Below are 19,200 nucleotides of genomic sequence, written 5' to 3'. Positions count from 1 at the left end.
GGGTTTCTGTGCTAGAGAGGTCACATGTGGATTTAGGCTGCCCTCCAAGCAAGGTATTATTAAATTCTGGAATTTGGACATTATATCCACACCACCACCTCCTTCCTGTGTATTTTCGTACATCATATCTTAATTAGCAAGAGAAAACCAAGGTGTATGTTGAGCCTGCCTCTTCCATTCAGAATTAGGTGCTAGCGTATTCGATGATCATACTATCTCTGCTGTTCAGTCTGGATGCCAGCTGTGACATTGTTTCCTTCTTCATTACATTAAAAGGCTTTAGAAATCACATTTCAACTATCAAGTATTATATCAGTTTATTGACACTTCAACGGGTGTGGATTTGTGCTCATGGCTGTTGGAGAATAAAGATACTGATCAATATAAACATTGATTGATATGATTATAAATAAGTCAGAAGTATGTTTTTTATAGAGAGACTTGCTTTATATATATAAGGTTATTGAAATTTTGGATTTATACAAAAGATAATTTATTGGGCGCTTATTTGCTTTACAGACTAACTTACAATAGGCTTTCTTTAATTAGATATTTCATACATATACTTATTTCAGAAACACTTATTACAGAATGAAATTTACATGTTCATCATTTTTTCTCTTAGTTTTATAAAAACAAAAGTCATATTGGGTTCTATATTGATCCTCTGTAGGCGTTATTCTCTTAAGCTTAGCATTTCACTGTTTAACATTTCCAGGTTTATGGTACTCCCCTGCATTCGAGCCCAAGATAGTTATCACTTCTTTATGGAATGTGGCTCTTGCTGCATTTAACTGGTCCTTGCAAAGATCTCATTCGTGAAGTATGTCATATTGCAGCTTGATAATTTTTCTGGCTACGACAATGCAAAATTACCTTATACCCTCTCCTCCCAACTCAGGAAAAGGCTACAGCTGAAATAATTAAAATCCATATGCTTAATGATCTGTGCCTTCTGCAAGGTGATGCATTACTGTCCCTAACGATGTTTAATAGCTCATAACATTCAATACACTTAATCATCAGTTACTGACAATTGTAGTACTATCGCATACTGAACATATCTTGATAGGGAGAAAATTGCATTAGGACAGACTCAGTTACTCACCTTGATAAAGAATAGTGGGCCTGACCAAATGAGGATGCAGATGCTTGAGTCACTGAGGCAGGGCTGTAACAGGCCATATGGTTATTTTGGGATTTTGTTAGGTGTGGAGGAAGTTATCATTTGCTGGTTTCACATGTGCTTTGTTGGTCTCCCGGCCACTCTGAGGCAGTGGACAGAGCCCCTAACTGGGACGTTAGGAGACTGGGATGCTGGCCTCACTCAGCTGCCTGATTTCCAGCAGGTCACTTTCCATTTAGTTTCTGTGTCTTTATATGTAAAATGAGAGTGAGGTGTTGAATGATGGAGGAGGAGGTCTCACCCAGGTTAGAAATTCTCCAGTCTCACAATCACTTCAGAGATAGAGGACTCATTGGCCTTCAGTCATTTTGCATGTAATGTCTTATTTGCTCAGAGAGCTCCTTGAAAAAACGAAGAAAGATAAAGAGTCCTCATAGCCCACTATGCCTTGTGAAATGCTAAAGGAAAAAGCAACATTCTCATTTTATAATGTTTACTTGGTTTTGATGTGGTTTGCATGATACTTGCTTTTTAAAAAGAAAAAGCCTATAAGGCTTTCTTCTGAATATCACATATTTTGGTCAAATTATCTTGCTTTTTTTGGTAACCGAAAGACATGAACTATTAAGTGCTAGAAATGAGAGGGTCTGCAGGAGGTAGCTTACTTTATGCAGATTTTGCTTGAGAAAAATACATGATTTCATCATCCTGAACCTCTGAAAAATTCTGATTGTCGACCTTTTTCCTAATCATGAGTTTGAGTCATAACCACCCTGGGGAGAAATGCATACATTGCTCCCTCAAGTTCTTGATTGTTTCCAAAAAAGTTTTAAGACTTTTCTTCTCGTGATATCAAATGCCTATGTGGGCAAAACTAAGGAGAGCAGAGGAGTTACTACTTCCACTAGCAACTGCCTTCTCAAATGTTACAGCTTCCCCGCTGCTTGTCGAAATCACAAGTCCAATTTAAAAAAAAAGGGGCAGAAAATATTCAAATTTTTATTTTATTGTGAAGTTTTTAGCATTCAGGATTTCTTTTGTCCTTTTTCCTTACTTCAGCATCAGTTTTATGTTTCAAAATGTAAGGTGCCAGGCAGGCCTTCCTTTGCTTCTCCTAACAGTTATTGAGTGAACGTACCTTGTCAAATATATGTTAGGTACTAGAAATAAAGAAATAAATAGACTACGATTACGGTGCATACTCTGACCAAGCTTACATAGTCTTGGGAAGGAGCGAAGACTCAAATGTCTATAAGGACAGATGGTCATAAATAAGCCCTGATAGGAGACAATAGAGAGTGGTGGAGCCTGGAAACAATTGGAGAAATATCTTTATTTAGTTTCCTTCCTTCCTTCCTTCCTTCCTTCCTCCCTCCCTTCCTCCCTCCCTCCCTCCCTTCCATCTTTTCCTCCCTGCCTGCCTTCCTACCTTTCTTTCTTCTTTATAATATTCTGCTAACTGAATAAAATAGTATACAAGTCTTCAACTCATAATATAGGTCCAGACAGAGATATGTAAACAAATAATTTTAATCCATTAAGCAGAACTTAAAGATATTTCTAAAGCACTGTTGTTAAAAGCATAGACTCCAGAGCCAGGTTGGTTTTGAATTCCGGCCCCTCCACTTACCAGCTGTTTGACCTTAGGTAAATAATCTTTGCTTCTCTTTTCTGTCTCATTTGGTATTAAATGGTGACAGTATAAGTATTTACTTCATCGGGTTCTCTTGAGCAGTAATTGACTTAAAATGTGTAAAGCTCTTGGAACAGACCTTGGTACACTGTGAGCTCTAAATAAAAGTGGACTGTACTTATTAGGAATGAAATAAGAGAGTATACTATAAAATATCCAAATAGACATAACCTAATAGAATCTTCAAATGGAAAGAATTGTGAATCACCTTGTTGGCACCATTATCTTGCTGCTGGAACCATCCTCCAAAGAGGATATTTCAGCGTTTGCTAATGCAATTATTTTGGAGGCCCTCAACTAAATCAACACCTGCTCCATTCATTCTTTCCTACACATCAATCAGTTTTGCATGATTCTTATCAAAGGAGCGCTCACCTATGTCTTCTAAAACCGAACCAAGAAGCACCGTGTAATGTGTCAAGATTGCCTCTGATAACATTGTTAACTTCCACGGTGTTTTCTGCGTTGACTGTTCATGTAACATTTCTCTTGGCTTTATCTCAAAAGAAGATATTTTCCCACATGCTTTGAAAATTAGGTAACCATAGCAGTAAGTGGCTTTCAAGCTTAACGTTGCCTTACAGAATCTACAACATAATAAAAAAAATGATAAAGCATTCAGAAGATGTGCACTGTCTGCTCAATTACGGTTTTAAAATTCAGTTATGTTTATTCCTGCACGGGCCCCGTAAGTGTGTGGCTGAATGAGGATATACAGCATAGGGAGCAGAACTAGCCAAGGCTTTGCAAAGCTGTGGTCAGGTATTATGCCTCACTAATCTTGCTCTCTTCTCTTAAAATATATTGCATTTTCGGCATTGCTGTATAGGATCTGTTTCTCGATATTCTTTTTTTTTCTGTATTCTTTAAGATTTGTTCCTTGAGGAAAATATACATGAAAAGGTTTTGAGGCAGGTGTAGGTCATTGTGTAAAGGGCACAAACCTTAGCTAAAAGGATGGGGACTTTTTGCTCTTTTTCTCTCATCTTCTATAGGAATTCTGTAATGGGGGAAATATCAAGAGCATTAACTATTAATATATGAGCAGTAATTTATGTAATTAGACAAAGGAAAATCTGTGTAATTAGACAAAAGAAAATATACAGTTATAGATATTGCATGTGATAACTACTGGTTAAAAATACAGGCTTAGAGAACTTTCTAGAAGACACCTCATCAGCTGTTTCCAGATAGTCTTCTGGTTATTGGAATGGTATGTTATTTTTAGTTATTTTTAATTGACCGTATTTTTCAGTTCTCAGAAGGAGCAGTTTTTATTTTATAGTAAAAATGTTGACAGTGTAAACTACCCACGACGTGTGGTAGGTACATTGCAACTTCCCTGCTTGGCTCCATATGTCTTAATCTGCTCTTATTCTGGTTATTTCATTACATTTGCTCTGTGGCTGGCACTGTTTTCATTTTCATTCTCACTGTAGTTCTAGCCTCCATCATTTGATTCTAGTGCCTGCCATTGCTGAAAGAGTACAAAGACAGGACAAGTTAAATCCTCATCAGCATCTAGGACCATCAACTTTCTGAGTTTTCCATTCCTTCACCCTACCCTCTCTGAGCCTAGCTTTTTACTATACCTTGTCCCTTGCTTCTTAGTTTTCCAATAATTCATCTGTCAGCTATTTAAACAGTGCTTACCTTGAGTGCAGGCTCACCCTTCAAAGGATGAGCCACATTTATGCCGTTGCTTCATCATCTGCTTCCTAAATGTCTTTGCCTGAGATGTTGTCCCTCTCTTCTATTTATTACTATCCTGCTTCATTCCATGCTTGAGTTGATATTATTGATAGCTTATGCACAATTATCCTTCCTAATGCCTCCAGGAGTGAATAAAACCAGAAAGATCACTGATTGAAAACCAAGCACTAGCACCATATTTGGGGGCTGGGGCAGGGGTTATGTTCTGACTTAAAGCAATAAGCATTTTTATTGGGAAAATGTTTCATTGCTTCTAAATTATTGTGTACATGAGGAGTGGAATCAACTAAAAACTACTCTCCTAAACTTTAACCAGAAGTTCATCAATACTTCTTGTTGTAGTGGAGAGGATTGTAATGATAGTGGTGTCAGTGATGTTGATAAAAATGAGTGAGGCCTTCTGCTGTATGCTTTGAAAGCATCATCTCTAATCTTTAACCCTAATGGTAACCCACAAGACAGCTAACATTATTTTCACCCCCATTTTACAGTTGAGGAGACCGAAACACAAAGATTGAATCATCGACAGGCTCACATATTTAGTAGTGGTTGGAGTGGAGTCGAGATGTGATCCTAGATCTTTGTGACTTTAAATCCATGAGTTTACATATCTGTACATATGTGTGTATAGCATTTAGAACAATACTTTATATAATAAAACTTTATATAGAAGCACTATATAAATATTATTTGAAGATGTTAATTTGACTTCTTTCCAACAGAGGGAAGTGGCTTGGGGAGCTCAAGCGGCTTTGCCATAGAAACACTGTTCTGAGCTTAGGTCTATAATCGAGTAAAGGAGATTGAATACAAAAGTATCTATAACAGAAACGGCAGATCTGTTATCTTCTCTTTATTGCTCCCTTCCCTCTCCTATATACACATTCTATTTCTTAGCTAAATATTTTAATATTATAGAAAAAGCAGTTCCCTGGGAAAATAGCTAATTTTATCCTGATAAACTTATCACTGTAATATAGATTTCCATTTTACTTCAGTAATCCTAAAACTATAGGGATATAAAACACATTAAAGTCATAGCCAACTTTGGATTGCCTTTCCTGTGCAGTCTTTAATAACATGAAATCATTTGTCTGTGTTTAAAATGAGTTTTTACTTTTAATTAAATTGAATTAAATCATCTTCTATTTATCTTAGGAAAAATCTCAGAATTTAACATGAGATTTCCATTTGCAGAGTCCTATCTACTAAGATAGGTCTTCTCTCTTCTCTTCTCACCTCTCCCTTCCCTTCCTCTCCCCTCCCCTCCCTTCCTTTCCCCTCCTCTCCTCTCCTCTCCCCTCCCCTCCTCTCCTCTCCTCTCCCCTCCCCTCCTCTCTATTTCTCTCTCTTCTCACCCTTCCCTAGTCTTACAGATATCTCCTGAGCTGCTTCCAGGGGTGCCTGCTATGGACCCCAAGTTGTTTAGCTCCATCTGAGAGCTCTATATGGATTTATGTGGCACTCATTGGCTTTGAAGCAGTATTTATGACCAAATGGTCAGTATCTGAAGTGCCATTATACTACCCTCTGTACAAAAACCTGAACTTGAAAATCAATTTGATTAGGTATGATACCACCACAGGCTGGGAGGGTGTGCCTTTGTTCTGAGAGTTGTCCTTTCTGAGCACCACTACTCTTACCCAAGCTGTGGCTCATATCAATTTAATCTGCAGAATTTGAGATCAACCATGTAGGTTCGTATGCAGAATAAATCTCCCCTTTCTTTGAATAAGTAGATCCAGTCCACTTATCCATTTATCTGCGGTGACCCTCTCAATATTTCATGAGATTTGCCTTGATGTATAATGTTCTTTCTAGTTGCACTGTACAGTTGGAAATGAGGTAGCCTTCTTTTTCAGACCACACAGATATCTTCTAATGAGTCTTTTTTGGAGGGGCACGGAGGAGGAGGAGATTTATGTAAGGCTGTGACAAGGGTGGGACACTTGGTTTGAATCTATATCTCCTAACTGCCAACCTCTGTTTTAAAGTTTATTTAGTCCTCTAGGGCCATGCATCTTGAAAATTCACCATTGTGCCAGTATGGTAATGGAATTTTAAGTTTCTCCCTGGCTGTTGTTATATATCAAGGTATTTGTTTATGCCTAAGCATAAAAGATAAGCTAGTCTGCAACATAACATACTTATTATAGATGGTAGTCTCTTTTAAAAATTCAACAGCACGATATATTTCCTTACACACCCACATTTCCCAAGTATAAAAATATCACCGTGAGCATTTAAATAACTATAATACTAACTGAGCAAATTACATTTTATTCCGATCTGCCTGTAAAATGGAAAGAAGTGTTTTTTTATTTTTCCTTGTATCTTAGGATAAATTACAGAACACACAGACTTTCAATGATATAATTGACTTTACTTAAATGAGCTAGGTTTTGATTAATAGATGAGAAGTATCATTTCCATAAATACAATATTAAATGAATTGTTTTACCCTAAATTAAATAATTGGTCATATTACTGGTACTCTTCTAGTTTATTGAAGCTTTTATGCACTTGTGTACGCTCTGCTATGTGAAGCTTCATTATGCTTCCTGTCAGCCCTCTCCACCCCAGGTGGGAACCCACCCCATTGACATGGGACCTGTCTCTCCCTACTTAATGATCTCCCTCTGGTGTCCACATCTGAAGTCCCTTTGCGTACCTGCCAATTGCATTGTGTCAGTATTCACAAGTCCACACTCTCTCCCTCTGGTCTCCACGTCTAACCTGTCTCTGGATCCATTGTTTCTCCAATACAGATCTCATTAATATTGCCTTCCTTCCCGTATCACATTCCTTTTCCCTCTTTACTAGGCCCTCATTACTGCTTTCTCAGATTATAACTGCATTTTCCCTATCTGCTTTCTCTTCCCTATCCTTGTCCCTTCCACTTTATTTTATGGATCGTGGCCAAAATAGAAATCTATTCATGTCATTTCCCTCCCTTGGAGCACACAGTCCAGATCTCTCTCATGGTGTTCCAAGCACCGGCACCTCTCTCCTCTGTACCCCTTCTTCACTGTGCTTTCCCCGTGACTGCAGTTCCCCACCCCCAGGGCTTAGTCTGGGTTTGGGAGCCGTGCACACAATTCACACCGTCTAAGGTGCCACCTTTGTCTTCGTGGTAAACACTTAGTTCTTCGAAGCCCATCTGAGGCGACAGCTTCCCCCCAGCCTCATATTTTATAAGTAAATTACTCCCTTCTCTCTTTTGCCTACATTCTTCATCATATGACTGTTATGACATGTAAGCACTGTATTGTATGAATTTACATGTTTCCTTATTAGATTGTCACCTTTCTCAGTCACCTTTGTAATTCCAGAGCCTAGCAGACAATCTGACACAAGTATGTGTTTAATAAACATTTGTAGAATTGGTTCAATAGTCTTATAAATGTTCTCTGTATTGGAGAATAGGTTCCTAACAAAGTATTAAGAGACTAAATTTTTGATATCTCTATAGTCTGCACTTGTCTGACTCGACTAAGAGTACAGAGTTAACGAGGCTAAGGTCTTAAGTTTCAATCCTCTGTAGAGCAGTCATCATTGTACCTGAACTGACAGGAACCTTAACTAGCTGCCTAAAATATCATTCGTTCCAAGGGAAATGAAGAGTGAGAATGATTAAGATAAGGGCAAATTCATCTCAACTATTTGACACATTGAATTCAATATATTCTATTTATTCCACATTTAATGTGACATGAGCACCTTGTTTTGTCCACAGCACCTGCCCGTGTGTACCGATGCTTTTGCCTTGAAAGGTGCTGCTGCGCTGGAGGTGACAGAAGTACTACGTGTCCATGGCAGTTTTGCAATGAAAGCCACAATCATCCATCCACAGATCTTTAGGATTGCCAGCCCCTGAGCCTCCCGTCTACCCACACGCCTCCCTGTTTGTCTTCCAGGTGAGACCATGCGCATCGCCTCCTCGGAATTTGCTGATGACCCGTGCTCATCTGTGAAGCGTGGCACCATGGTGCGAGCGGCAAGGGCTTTGCTATCGGCTGTAACACGCTTACTCATCCTGGCGGACATGGCAGATGTCATGAGACTTTTATCTCATCTGAAAATTGTACGTATGTAGAACTTACCAAAACTTGCTTTACGTGGTTGGCAATATTGGCCACATATATTGCAGCACTGATTCCTACTGAAGATGTGTCACTCCTCAACAGATCACTTGGTCACTCATCCATGTGGTACGCCCCCAATTTTTCTAATACTTAAATCATATTCAACAACATATTCAAAAAGTTATAGAACATTTACTTGAATTGTTTTTTTCTCTCAAAACACAGAGTTTAACTTTCCCTCTTACTTCCTTGAGTACAAAACTGCATTCTCTTCGGCTGCAGAGGCTGAGCGTGGTTCACCTGTCTTGGCTCTGTCTTAAGATTCAGAGCAGTGCTGGTCCATGTGTTGATTCAAACTAGGTCGGCTCTGCTGGTTATCTGGCCAGATGACTGCTCGTGTCCATCTTAACATATATCACATGTTGAATATATTTTGTTAGCTTCTCCAGACTTACCCTTATTTATATATATGGACTCTTAGTCTTGCAATAAAAAGCCCCATCACTCCTCCCTGTGTAGAATCAACCTTGTCACACCACACTTGACATCTGTCACACTCAATTGAGTCTCCGGGGACATCAGTGCCCCACTAACCCATGTAACTCCATTACATGTGCCTTTCTTGTCATGGTTCCTTGGTTCCTTTTCACTCTCGTGTTTCCTAATGGAAGTGGAGCTCTACCCTCTTCACAAATTTTACTGGACCAGGGGCCAAGGCAACCTTCCCAGTCCTCAATGGCTCAGCTTTTCTCTGTTTTCCCAGTTGCCGACTGATAACTAGTTGCAACCAGGATGGTTCAACCATTTGAACTAAGATGATTACATTAGTTGCTTAGCAATATGGCTTCTGCCTAGAGAGTCTCTATTCCATGCCCTCAATGAGTCTTATTCCTAGACAACTGGCACCAACCCTGGACTGATCTCAGATCTTTAGATGAACCATGCATTTTCCTTTTTGGGGAACCAACTTATTCCTGGCTTAGTTTCCCTAGCCCTGGCCATTCCTGGCATATCACTTTCCCTATTAGTCAACCATCCAGGTGTTCTTTTCTTTGTCAGTGAAATGAACGATGAGGGGGCAGGTGAGATGGGAAATGAATAATGAGAACTTGCTCTCCATCTTAGATTTGTTCAGTAATTTCCAAAGAAGTTACAAGCACCACAAATGTTTTCTGTCAAAATTTTTTGGGCCAGATCTTTTATCTGACTTCGCCTCAGTAAAGTGGCCAAGATTTCCAAGTTACGTATAAACCTCACAATATTATGAAAAACCTCAAATTCCAACATCTTTGTCTTGAGTTCAATGGTCATAAACCATCAATCGCTTCACGGTTTCTGTTACAGGTGCCTGAAGAGCCAAGGGACACAAAGGAGAAACTACTTGGAAGTTTTTCTCAGATTCTTCTAACAGAATAGGCCCTCAAAAGCCAGGAAAGTTTCTTGCAAATAGGATGATGTGGGCAATATGAGGAGAGACTTTACCTGTCTCAGAGGTATTGAGACATCACGATTAAACATCACGATTAAACCATTTGGCCATCAGAGTAAGACTGACCAGATTTAACCTTGGTTTGATGTCTACTTACCAGCTGTATTGTAACCTACCACATAACTTCCTTACATCTCAGACACTACTGTTAATAAGGACTAATGACAGTACAACTCTCAGAGTTGTGGGGACGTTTAAATGAGGGAAATTCCTATGAAGCATTTATCATAGTCTCGCACAAAGTAAGCATTTGAATAATGGTGGTCACGTTGCCATGGTAAGATCCCTTCTGCAGACTGAAGTGCTGGCTGTCATTCCTCTAGCCCACCTGTGTCATATGCATCTTTTAGGCAACAGATAACTTTGTTCTCAAGTGTGCTGGAGAAAAAGTCCTATCTTTCCCTTACAGCTTACTTAGGCAACATTTTAAGAAAGATCTTTCCCAGGATGGACAATCTTCCTTTACCCAGAAGGACAAGAGAACTGAGCCTAAAGAAATTAACTTTACATCTCATGTGGCATTCTTCCCTGTGCTCCGGAAGGCCCAGTTCAGCCATTCATGGGGAGTGATGACAGGATAAACATTCTGCTCAGAAGAGTGCTCATGAAATCCCGGCCTGTAATGTGATGTGTGGCACCAGTTGCTACCTGTAGCCTTGTCTTTCCACCCACCTGTTTTGACCAGTGCTGTTGGTTGATAATACCACTGCAGTTTGTCGTGATGTGGAGTCAGTTGTATTCTCTTCCCTGCATAGCAGATTACAGGAAGTTAAAAAAAAAAGGAAAATAAAAGGATTTAGCCTCAAATCATGAAAAGGTCAACCCAGCAGTATTAAGAAGTCCCGTCAGACTGTCAGTAGTAAAATTAAAAATGATTGAAGACTAAATAACACATTTGTTCTACTTGGAGCGTAGCCTCTGCAGTGAACAGCAGTGGTGGAATGTTGCTATCTTGTGGGACAAGTGAGGAATTACAGTTTCTAGTGCTATCTCTGAATTACTCAGCCGGTGTTCCATGGCACGCTGTGGGTTCAGGTCAGTCAGGCTCTCGTATTATGGGGCTCTGGGCCTCACACACCCATAAAAAGACAATGCAAGAGTTCATTGCAAACAGACATGGTATATAATTCTTAGTAGCATCTTTGTGCTTTTCCACAGAAGCACATTGTCTCATAAACAAGTGTTGTCTGCCAGCATCTATTAATTTGTTTTTAACTAGGATGAAGAAAATATCTTTCTATGTTTTGATAGAGCAGGTTAGAATTATCATCTACACCTTTATTAAGACTTCTTCCAAATAAAAAGAGTTTCTTTATCATAAAGGTGATTAAACGTAGATTAGAATAAGAGTGACAGGTGCTTTTTAATTGTAGTGACTCAGTTTGCTGTTGGTTTAGAAGCTTGAGTAACACCCTGCAGTGAGTCAGTCCTCTAGCTTCCTGTCATGGTAACCATGACCCAGCTGTTTTACCTTTCAGCATTACACATGATATTTTATTTTTTATCCTTTAGGACATATACCAAATTTTATTGCTATTCTTTCCAGATGTTGATTTTTCTCATTTTTGAGTAACTTACATTTTTGAGTAACTTACAGGAACATAGAAGAATTGCCTTCTTATCAGAAACTTGTATTCATGTTTTTCCATTAATAATTCACTTAGTAGACGAAGACTAGTCGATTTAGTCTCCTAAAACACCCACCTTCATTCTCTGCCCTGCAACCAGATAGGTAATTGTTGGCAAATCGAGTAATCGTGAGCAAATATTCGGCCACTAAAAGTGAGTGGAGACTTGGGAGCTCTGCAGAGGTGGTGTGATTTGGCAGGTTCTCTGCATTCTGCTTTATAATTATATTTGGAAACATAAGTTTATATGGCTGCTAAGGAGTCCATCTTTTCACGTAACATACAGATATGATAGTTGTCCATATTATCCTACTTGTTTTATCATGCTTGAATTGTGTGTGCTTTAATATGGAACCCTTTTTTGAGTATATTATATCAGTGGGTCCCAAAACAGTTTTCGCTACTGTACTTGTTTCAAATTCAGGAGACTAGTGATGGAATAGCGAGTGGCACAATTCAAAGCTGAATTATCACCAAAGGTGGGATTCGATGTTCCTGAGCAAAGCTAAAGTACTCAGTTGTACATCAGACATCTTTAAAAAATACTGAATTTTAATAGCATTTATTGTTGAAGCTGCTGGTGAGTGATTCCCTAGCCAGACACCTGGTGTCTCCTGCAATCAGTTAATATTGTTTTAGGTTGACATGTGGTACTTAAGACTTTTAAAGGAATCACACATTTCAATCAGTGATCTTGAAGAGGGATATTTATTTTCTCTAGGCTCTGAATTAATGTAATCAGATTGTATTGTCAGATTTTAGCCTTGGTGATGGCATTATGCACGAACACATCTAGACATGTGTGTGTCAGAGAAAACAGTCACCTTTTTTCTATCTTCAGGCTAGGTCCTAGAATAATGATGTTCTCGATTATCTCTAAATTTCTCTTCAAAAAGTGGAATAGCAAAAACAGAAAACAACAACCCCTTGGTCAACTTCTAAGGAAAGGCAGATTTTCTTAGTGGCTACCAAGGACTAAATCAAATTCTGCTGTTCCATTGTTTGGGAGCATTGATGGACAGGGTGACTTTAATATTACCTGTGCTTTCTGTGACATTAACATCAAATAGTTTTGTGCATCCTCAGTAACTTATTATTTCTCGATAGTCTCCCATTTAGCCCTGAAGGTCTAATGTGGCTCTTGTATTTGAATAACAGCCATCAGTTGGTATAAAATATTTTTGTCTGTGATTATAAAGGTAGAAATGATTGCATGGGTTCCTAGCATATCTTTTCTGTTAGAGCTGTCATTGGCATTCACTTCATACATCTGAGTTGTTCAGAATTTATCATTTATTCAGTTTATCCTTTCGAGAAGTACTTATCTGTGCCAAGATAGATAACCTCAAAGATGAATAAGGCTCAGATCCTGCCTTCGAAGCCTTATAGGCTAGTAGGGGAGACTTTAAGCAAGAGTACAGTTCATCTTAGGAAAATGTGCATATTGATACGGTCTCACCTAGAAGGAAAACATAACGATTAGGATGTTTTCATTTTTAAATAACAGAGACCTAACTCAGCTTGGTCTTTTAAAAAGGGAATATATTGGCTCACCAAACAAAAAGCTTGCAGCTTCAGGCAAGGCTTGATCAAGGCACAAATTGTGACAGCGATTAGGTGTCTATGTATTTTTCTTCGGTGCAGATCCCCTGGGTTTCAAGCCAGGCTTCTGTGCTCACTTGCTGTAAGACCTTGCAAGCAAGTCATGTTACTCTGACCTCAGTTTCTCCTCTGTAAAATATAAACTAAAACAAACAAACAAAAACTTCAGAGAGCTGTTTTTGAGGACTAAATTAGATATGAGCAAACCACTTAGAACAATGTCTGACACACTGTAAATACTCAATGACACTGGCTAGTGTCATTTTACTTTCAAAAGCCAAAAATAACTTTGGAAACATAGCAAGCTCTATTATTGTTGTGTTTTATAAAACATGGCACTTTAAGAATAAATGACAATAGCATTTAATCATTCTTGATTTCTAATGAAATCATTTTCCTCACCTGTTAACAAGGAACCAAAATTCAATGAAGAAGGCCAGCTTATCTTTAAGAGGCAGAAAGATAAAGTATGAAAACTCTGAGACACCGTGGTCAAACCAGAGTACGTGGCTAAACAAGAAAAGTAGTTAAATGTAGAATCTTATACTCATTCATTTGTTCACTTGGCCAACTCCTATTTCCAGGATAAAATCTTTTTTTTTTTTTTTAATTTACCTATAAACCCAGAATCTAACAAGGGAGTTACATATGACTTATAGTTTCATCAATGTCACTTAAAATCAATCGAGTATCAACAGTAGGACCCTGGAATGAGGTCAGTCTGTCCAGACAGAAATGATGATCATAACAGCCATGGTTTACAGCACTGCTATGGGCAGTGACTGTTGACAAAGGAACCAGATCGCACAGTCCAGGAGGGGCAGGATCAGATAGCTCAGTTCAACATTACCGCTGTCCCTGTGTGCCTGCCTAGCTCCTAGTAGGTGCTTCGTAAGTATGTAATGGATAAACTAATTCTCAAGCTACATTTTTATTATCGAAGTAAATTAAGTGCAATTTCAATCAGCAGAATTGGAGGCTGATTTAAAGAATGTCGCAAAGTTTGACACAGCTGTGGACTAAATAATAGCGGCAGACAGGCTTGCTTTAGGAATGGGGGCAGGGGCTATTTTGAACAAGCTCTATGAGAAGACTAAGACTTTGAGTTTAACTGACAAGTTCTGAAAATAATATTTAAATCTACTAATTAGGGAGGACATTTAATATCTCTCCTAGAAGTTTCAGTCTTTTCAGCTGTACCTATGTACAAGCTGTCACTATTAAGGCCAGGAAAACCTGGTTGAGCAAAGCATTCTCGCTTTGGTGTTCATGAGTTCAGTCTGGCCGGGGGAGGAGAACAGCTGTCTGTAATGTCCGAGATCACGAGGACATTCATAATGAGGAAGGCTATGACAGCTTATGATCCAGGACACAGAGTCTCCCAGACCTCCTCCTTATTATAACACCTCCCGCATTAGCTCGACCCTCTTTCTCAGCGCCATCGCAGCCGCCTGCCGCCTGTATCCTCTCCACAGCGTCCCCTCCACCCCTCTCTAGTCCCCTGTCATCTGCAGACTTTCCAAGAGTAAGATGACGTCTTTCCTCTTCAAAATTACTTAGGAAAAAAATTTTCCCTCCGATAGATACTATGTAGCACGTCAGTATCTTTCTTTAAGGAGCTCCTACTTCTTGCCAGGCACTCTGCTAAGTATTTGCTATTCTACATTTATTTTTCTTTTTTCCTTCTTTTGTTCTTTTTAATATATAATGTGCCTGGTTTATTTGGGAAAAGGGTAGAGAGGACATCTTTGCCTACCATTTCCATTTCTGTAACATTCTTTGGTCTATTCGAGTTCTCTATTTCTTTTTGTATCACATTGACATTTTATATCTTTTAGAATTTAACTATTTTATATAGGTTTTCAAATTTATTAGGGTAGAAGGTGTTATTCTTTCATTTTTAGCTTTTTATGTCTTATTGTTTAAATTGTCTCTTGTGGATGATATATCATTGGATCTTTTATTAAAAGCCCGATCTGAGAGTTTGCCTTCTAATTAGAGCATTCATCGCCTTTATATTCATTTTTTATATGTGGATTTAGTTGTCCATCTTATTTTATAGTTCCCATTTATATCCCTTCTTCATTTCTTATCTCTTTTAATTCTTAGAACAACCTTATGTAGCGTGTAGACAAACACTATTGCCTTCATTTTATTAAGGAAGACAAGGGGTGTTGAAAGGTTTAGTGGCCTTCCAAACACCTCTTCTGTATAAGAACTGCCTTTTAAAGTACTTGTTTGGCTTATAGGAGTCAATTTCCTTCTCCCAGACACCCAGAAAGAACAAAAAAAATCATTGGCTCTGTTCAAAAGTTAAAACTTGATTTTGATTTCTGAAAAGTACCTGATGACTGTCTTTCTCCTTTTTTTCCTCCTCCCCGTCCCTTCCACTTTCTACCTATTCTCTATCTCTGTCTCTCTCTGCGTCATCAGTCTATCCAATAGCAGCATCTGCACCCATAACCCAGACTTTGGTCCCATTCCCTCCATTTCTGTGGGACTTTGGTAGGATTCTGAGAACTTTTCACTAGGTGACCTCTCAGATCCTTCCAGATTAAACTGAGTATGAATAAGTCTACCTTAAATCTCTGAGTATGACTAAGTCTACCTTTATTGCTGTTTCTTTTCTAAAGAACTTCATTGAATTAGAAACATAAATTCAAACCGCATCTGTATTCTTCAGAGAAAACCAATGAGAAAGTAAATTATGTGTTACACCACAAAATAAATACTCCAAATTGGTCTGATTAACAACCAGAAAGAAGCCTGTTTTATATTTATATAAAACAAATATATATATTTATATAAAACAAATCCAAGATTTAGCTCTCTCTGAGATAATTATTTTGCTCTTCCCTGAAACCAGTTTTTATGTTCTGAGAAAAGACCTACAACTCAAATAAGCAGCAGGAACAAATTAACTGCTCAGGCTGTCTGTCCCTCTGTGAAGCTGTTGATAGCCATGTTAAGACTATTATAAACGTATTAGAAAGGGAGACATCACTGTTCTGTTCTTTTAAAGACTTGAGTTAGGAGATTCTCATTAAACTATGAAAATACTTTAAATGGGCCATTCTATACCATAAAATGAAATTTGATTTCAGTCCCTAAAACACATGCTGATATATAACGGTTCCTTTTTCAACTATACTTCTTTCTTTTCTTTTGGATATTATTAGAGCCTGGATAGAAATTGGAAAAGTCCAACACTGGGGAGTTAAGTCACCATTTTATATTTTTTCAACTAGGAAGAAGAAAAGATGCAGAATGCCATAGAAAATGAGAATGGAAACTTAATTCTATATGGAATCTAGATTACCATTCTAACTGACTTCCCTTGCTACAACTCTTCCCTTAATGAGATAAATTAGCTAGTTGAACAGCATTATATCTATTGAGTAAAAGGTTTGGTTTATATGCACTATGCTCTTTTTCCACTCAGTGAAACTTGTTAAGAAAGTCAGATTAGCCACCTTTGCAATTGTGTCGAATTTAAGCAAATTTGCCAATCTCTCCATCTCAGAACTGTGTTAATCTTTGGCTTTTCCCAGCCACTTTAGTGGTCATTTGTATTTCTGCATTGTCAAACAATAAACTGTCTATATCTTGTCCTTTGTTTTGATCCAAACTACAAGAGCCAATTGGAGTTCTGCAGGAAGTCTGTGTATTCTCTGCATTTCTTATCACTCCTGCAGAGCTGCCTTCTCTTTCTCTGTTGCCTCTCTCAGAAGCCTGCACTGCAACCTCTGTGCCAAGCTCCTTTCATAACTAACAACTTTTGATTTTGTAAACACATATCTGTCTTATGCCTTATTCACTCAGGATTGTGTTCTTTGCTATTTCTGCTGATAAAATAATTTCTACAAAGATGCTACGTCACTGACAATGACTTGGTTGATTGCTTCACCATAATATCTTAATTTTAGTTAAGTCTAAAGGTATTATAACCTTAAAGGGTTACAGATTGTAGAAATCTTCACACCATGTTAAAGTTAAAATCATCCTGGAGGGGAGGAGACTGACTTTAGTACCTCTCAGATCCTCAAATTATTTTTAAAGGAGTTCTTAATGAAATTGATAATTCAAGTACAAGTCTACGCTGGAAAAATTCAGTGACAGTTTGCAGGAATTTGGAAGCAGAGCATATCATTAGGGTGGCATGCTTGCTGTCATTCTGTTCAGCCCAGTCGATGACACCTTTAGTGACAACAAAACGTCAATTCATTTTCTTCTCGAGGCTTAATATCTCCTCTTTCCATTAGGTGGCAGGGTGTAAACTCAGATTAAAATTATAATCCCTTTAGTCTCAGATTTAGAGGTGTTGACAAGAAAATTGGTTGCAGATTCAAGCTGCCTCAGTCTTTCAGAAGCCTAGGTGTTCTTCCAGGTGTGGTTTGCGAACCACTTCCTCCTCTGAAGATTTCTAGAATTTATTTTGAAATTCCATTTTTTTAAAAAATATATTTTCCTTTATTTTTTTCTTAACATTAGAAGTCTGTATTCCTTATGAGTCATAACTCAATAAAATACAATCAATATAGTATTTTATGTTCCAAGAGTTCAGCAGTTATTCTTTCACATATAAAATATTCTGTAATTCTTGAACAAATATTTATTCTGATTATAAATGCTCATTAGGAATACTGTTATCCCTATTATTTTATTTAAATGTCAATGAATATTAGTGGTTTTTTTCTTTTTACAAGATGCCATTTCTAACAAGTTTAATAATATTGAAATATGATGTAGTTATAAATATGTTTGTTTTTTATCACTTCAGGTGGAGGAGGCCCTGGAAGCTGTCAAAAATGCTACAAATGAGCAAGACCTTGCGAACCGTTTTAAAGAATTTGGAAAAGAGATGGTGAAACTTAACTATGTAGCAGCAAGAAGACAACAGGTGGGAAAGATTTTGGAAATGCTAGGGGAGAAAATGTGTGAATTTCAGTAACCTTGTAGCTATCTAGGTCTGACCGATAGATCAGCCGCATCCGCTGGCTCCGATTAGCAGATGCCCTCAGTACCTTGGATCACAAAGGCTGCTTCCTGTTTAGGCTGGTTCTCATACCACTGTGGGCCCTGGAGTACTCTCTGGCCTCTGCCTACCTTGAAGAGGTCACAGGCCACCTGCATCACTTGCGAGAACCCCTGCTGCCAGCCCCACTACCTTCTAACCTTTTGTATACTCTAGGAAATTCTCAGTCAAATCAAAAATATGACACTGTGGTGTGACGCTGTGGTCAGTCTCTAGGCACCACCCCTCTTTGCCTGCCCTTTTTATTTCCTAGCCCTGTAGACACCACCATGCATGTGTACATCCAGGATATGCAGAGTGTGGAGTAAAAGTTTTATGAACAAGAGGAAGAAAACATGAAGAAAATAAGAGGAAAGAAAAAAGAAAAACGGAGGAGAGAGAGCGTAGGTGGGTAGTGAGTCACTTTGATGAAGGTGCTGGCCTAGGGTCTTCTCTGCCTCTCCTGGCACCCTCGGTTTTAGCCAGCTTTGTTTGTTTATTAAGTGCCTTCAGAATTTGGTTTCCCTAAAATGTGTTCTTTTTCTTTCTTCCTAGCTAAGAAAAACATGTTTGCAAATATGGAAGAGTCAGTTAAAATCCTTTTTACCCATTCTCTCGACTGCTCCCAGAATTCAACATTTCGGGCAATTCTTAGTGATTTTTTCTAGGATTTTCTATGACCAACCAGAAAGTTCCAGTCAACAAATATTTGTTGAGTGTTCGTTCTGTGCCTGGCTAAAGCGATGCTGCTGGTACAGACTTGGCCAAGATCTAGTCCCTGTCCCTAGAGAGCTTACAATGGCCTATAACAGGCGCACACACATGATTTTAGTTTGCGATGGCCTTTAAG

At 38.5% G+C, this 19,200-nt stretch overlaps 1 protein-coding gene across 6 annotated transcripts in view; it reads left to right on the top strand.

Moving 5' to 3' along the window:
• CTNNA2 (catenin alpha 2) overlaps positions 1-19,200 on the top strand; it is a 1,043,800-nt gene that overhangs the window by 296,661 nt on the left and 727,939 nt on the right. For all 6 annotated transcript variants that reach the window (XM_011358075.1, XM_011358074.1, XM_011358073.1 and 3 more), the window contains 2 exons: positions 8,450-8,616; positions 18,117-18,236. In XM_011358075.1, the coding sequence (XP_011356377.1) occupies positions 8,450-8,616; positions 18,117-18,236 (287 nt within the window). The remainder of the gene's footprint in view (positions 1-8,449; positions 8,617-18,116; positions 18,237-19,200) is intronic.

The sequence above is a fragment of the Pteropus vampyrus genome, unplaced genomic scaffold (genome assembly GCF_000151845.1).
Source record: "Pteropus vampyrus isolate Shadow unplaced genomic scaffold, Pvam_2.0 Scaffold37, whole genome shotgun sequence".
In the NCBI taxonomy this organism is placed as follows: Eukaryota; Metazoa; Chordata; class Mammalia; order Chiroptera; family Pteropodidae; genus Pteropus; species Pteropus vampyrus.
This window is presented reverse-complemented; position numbering and strand designations above follow the sequence as displayed.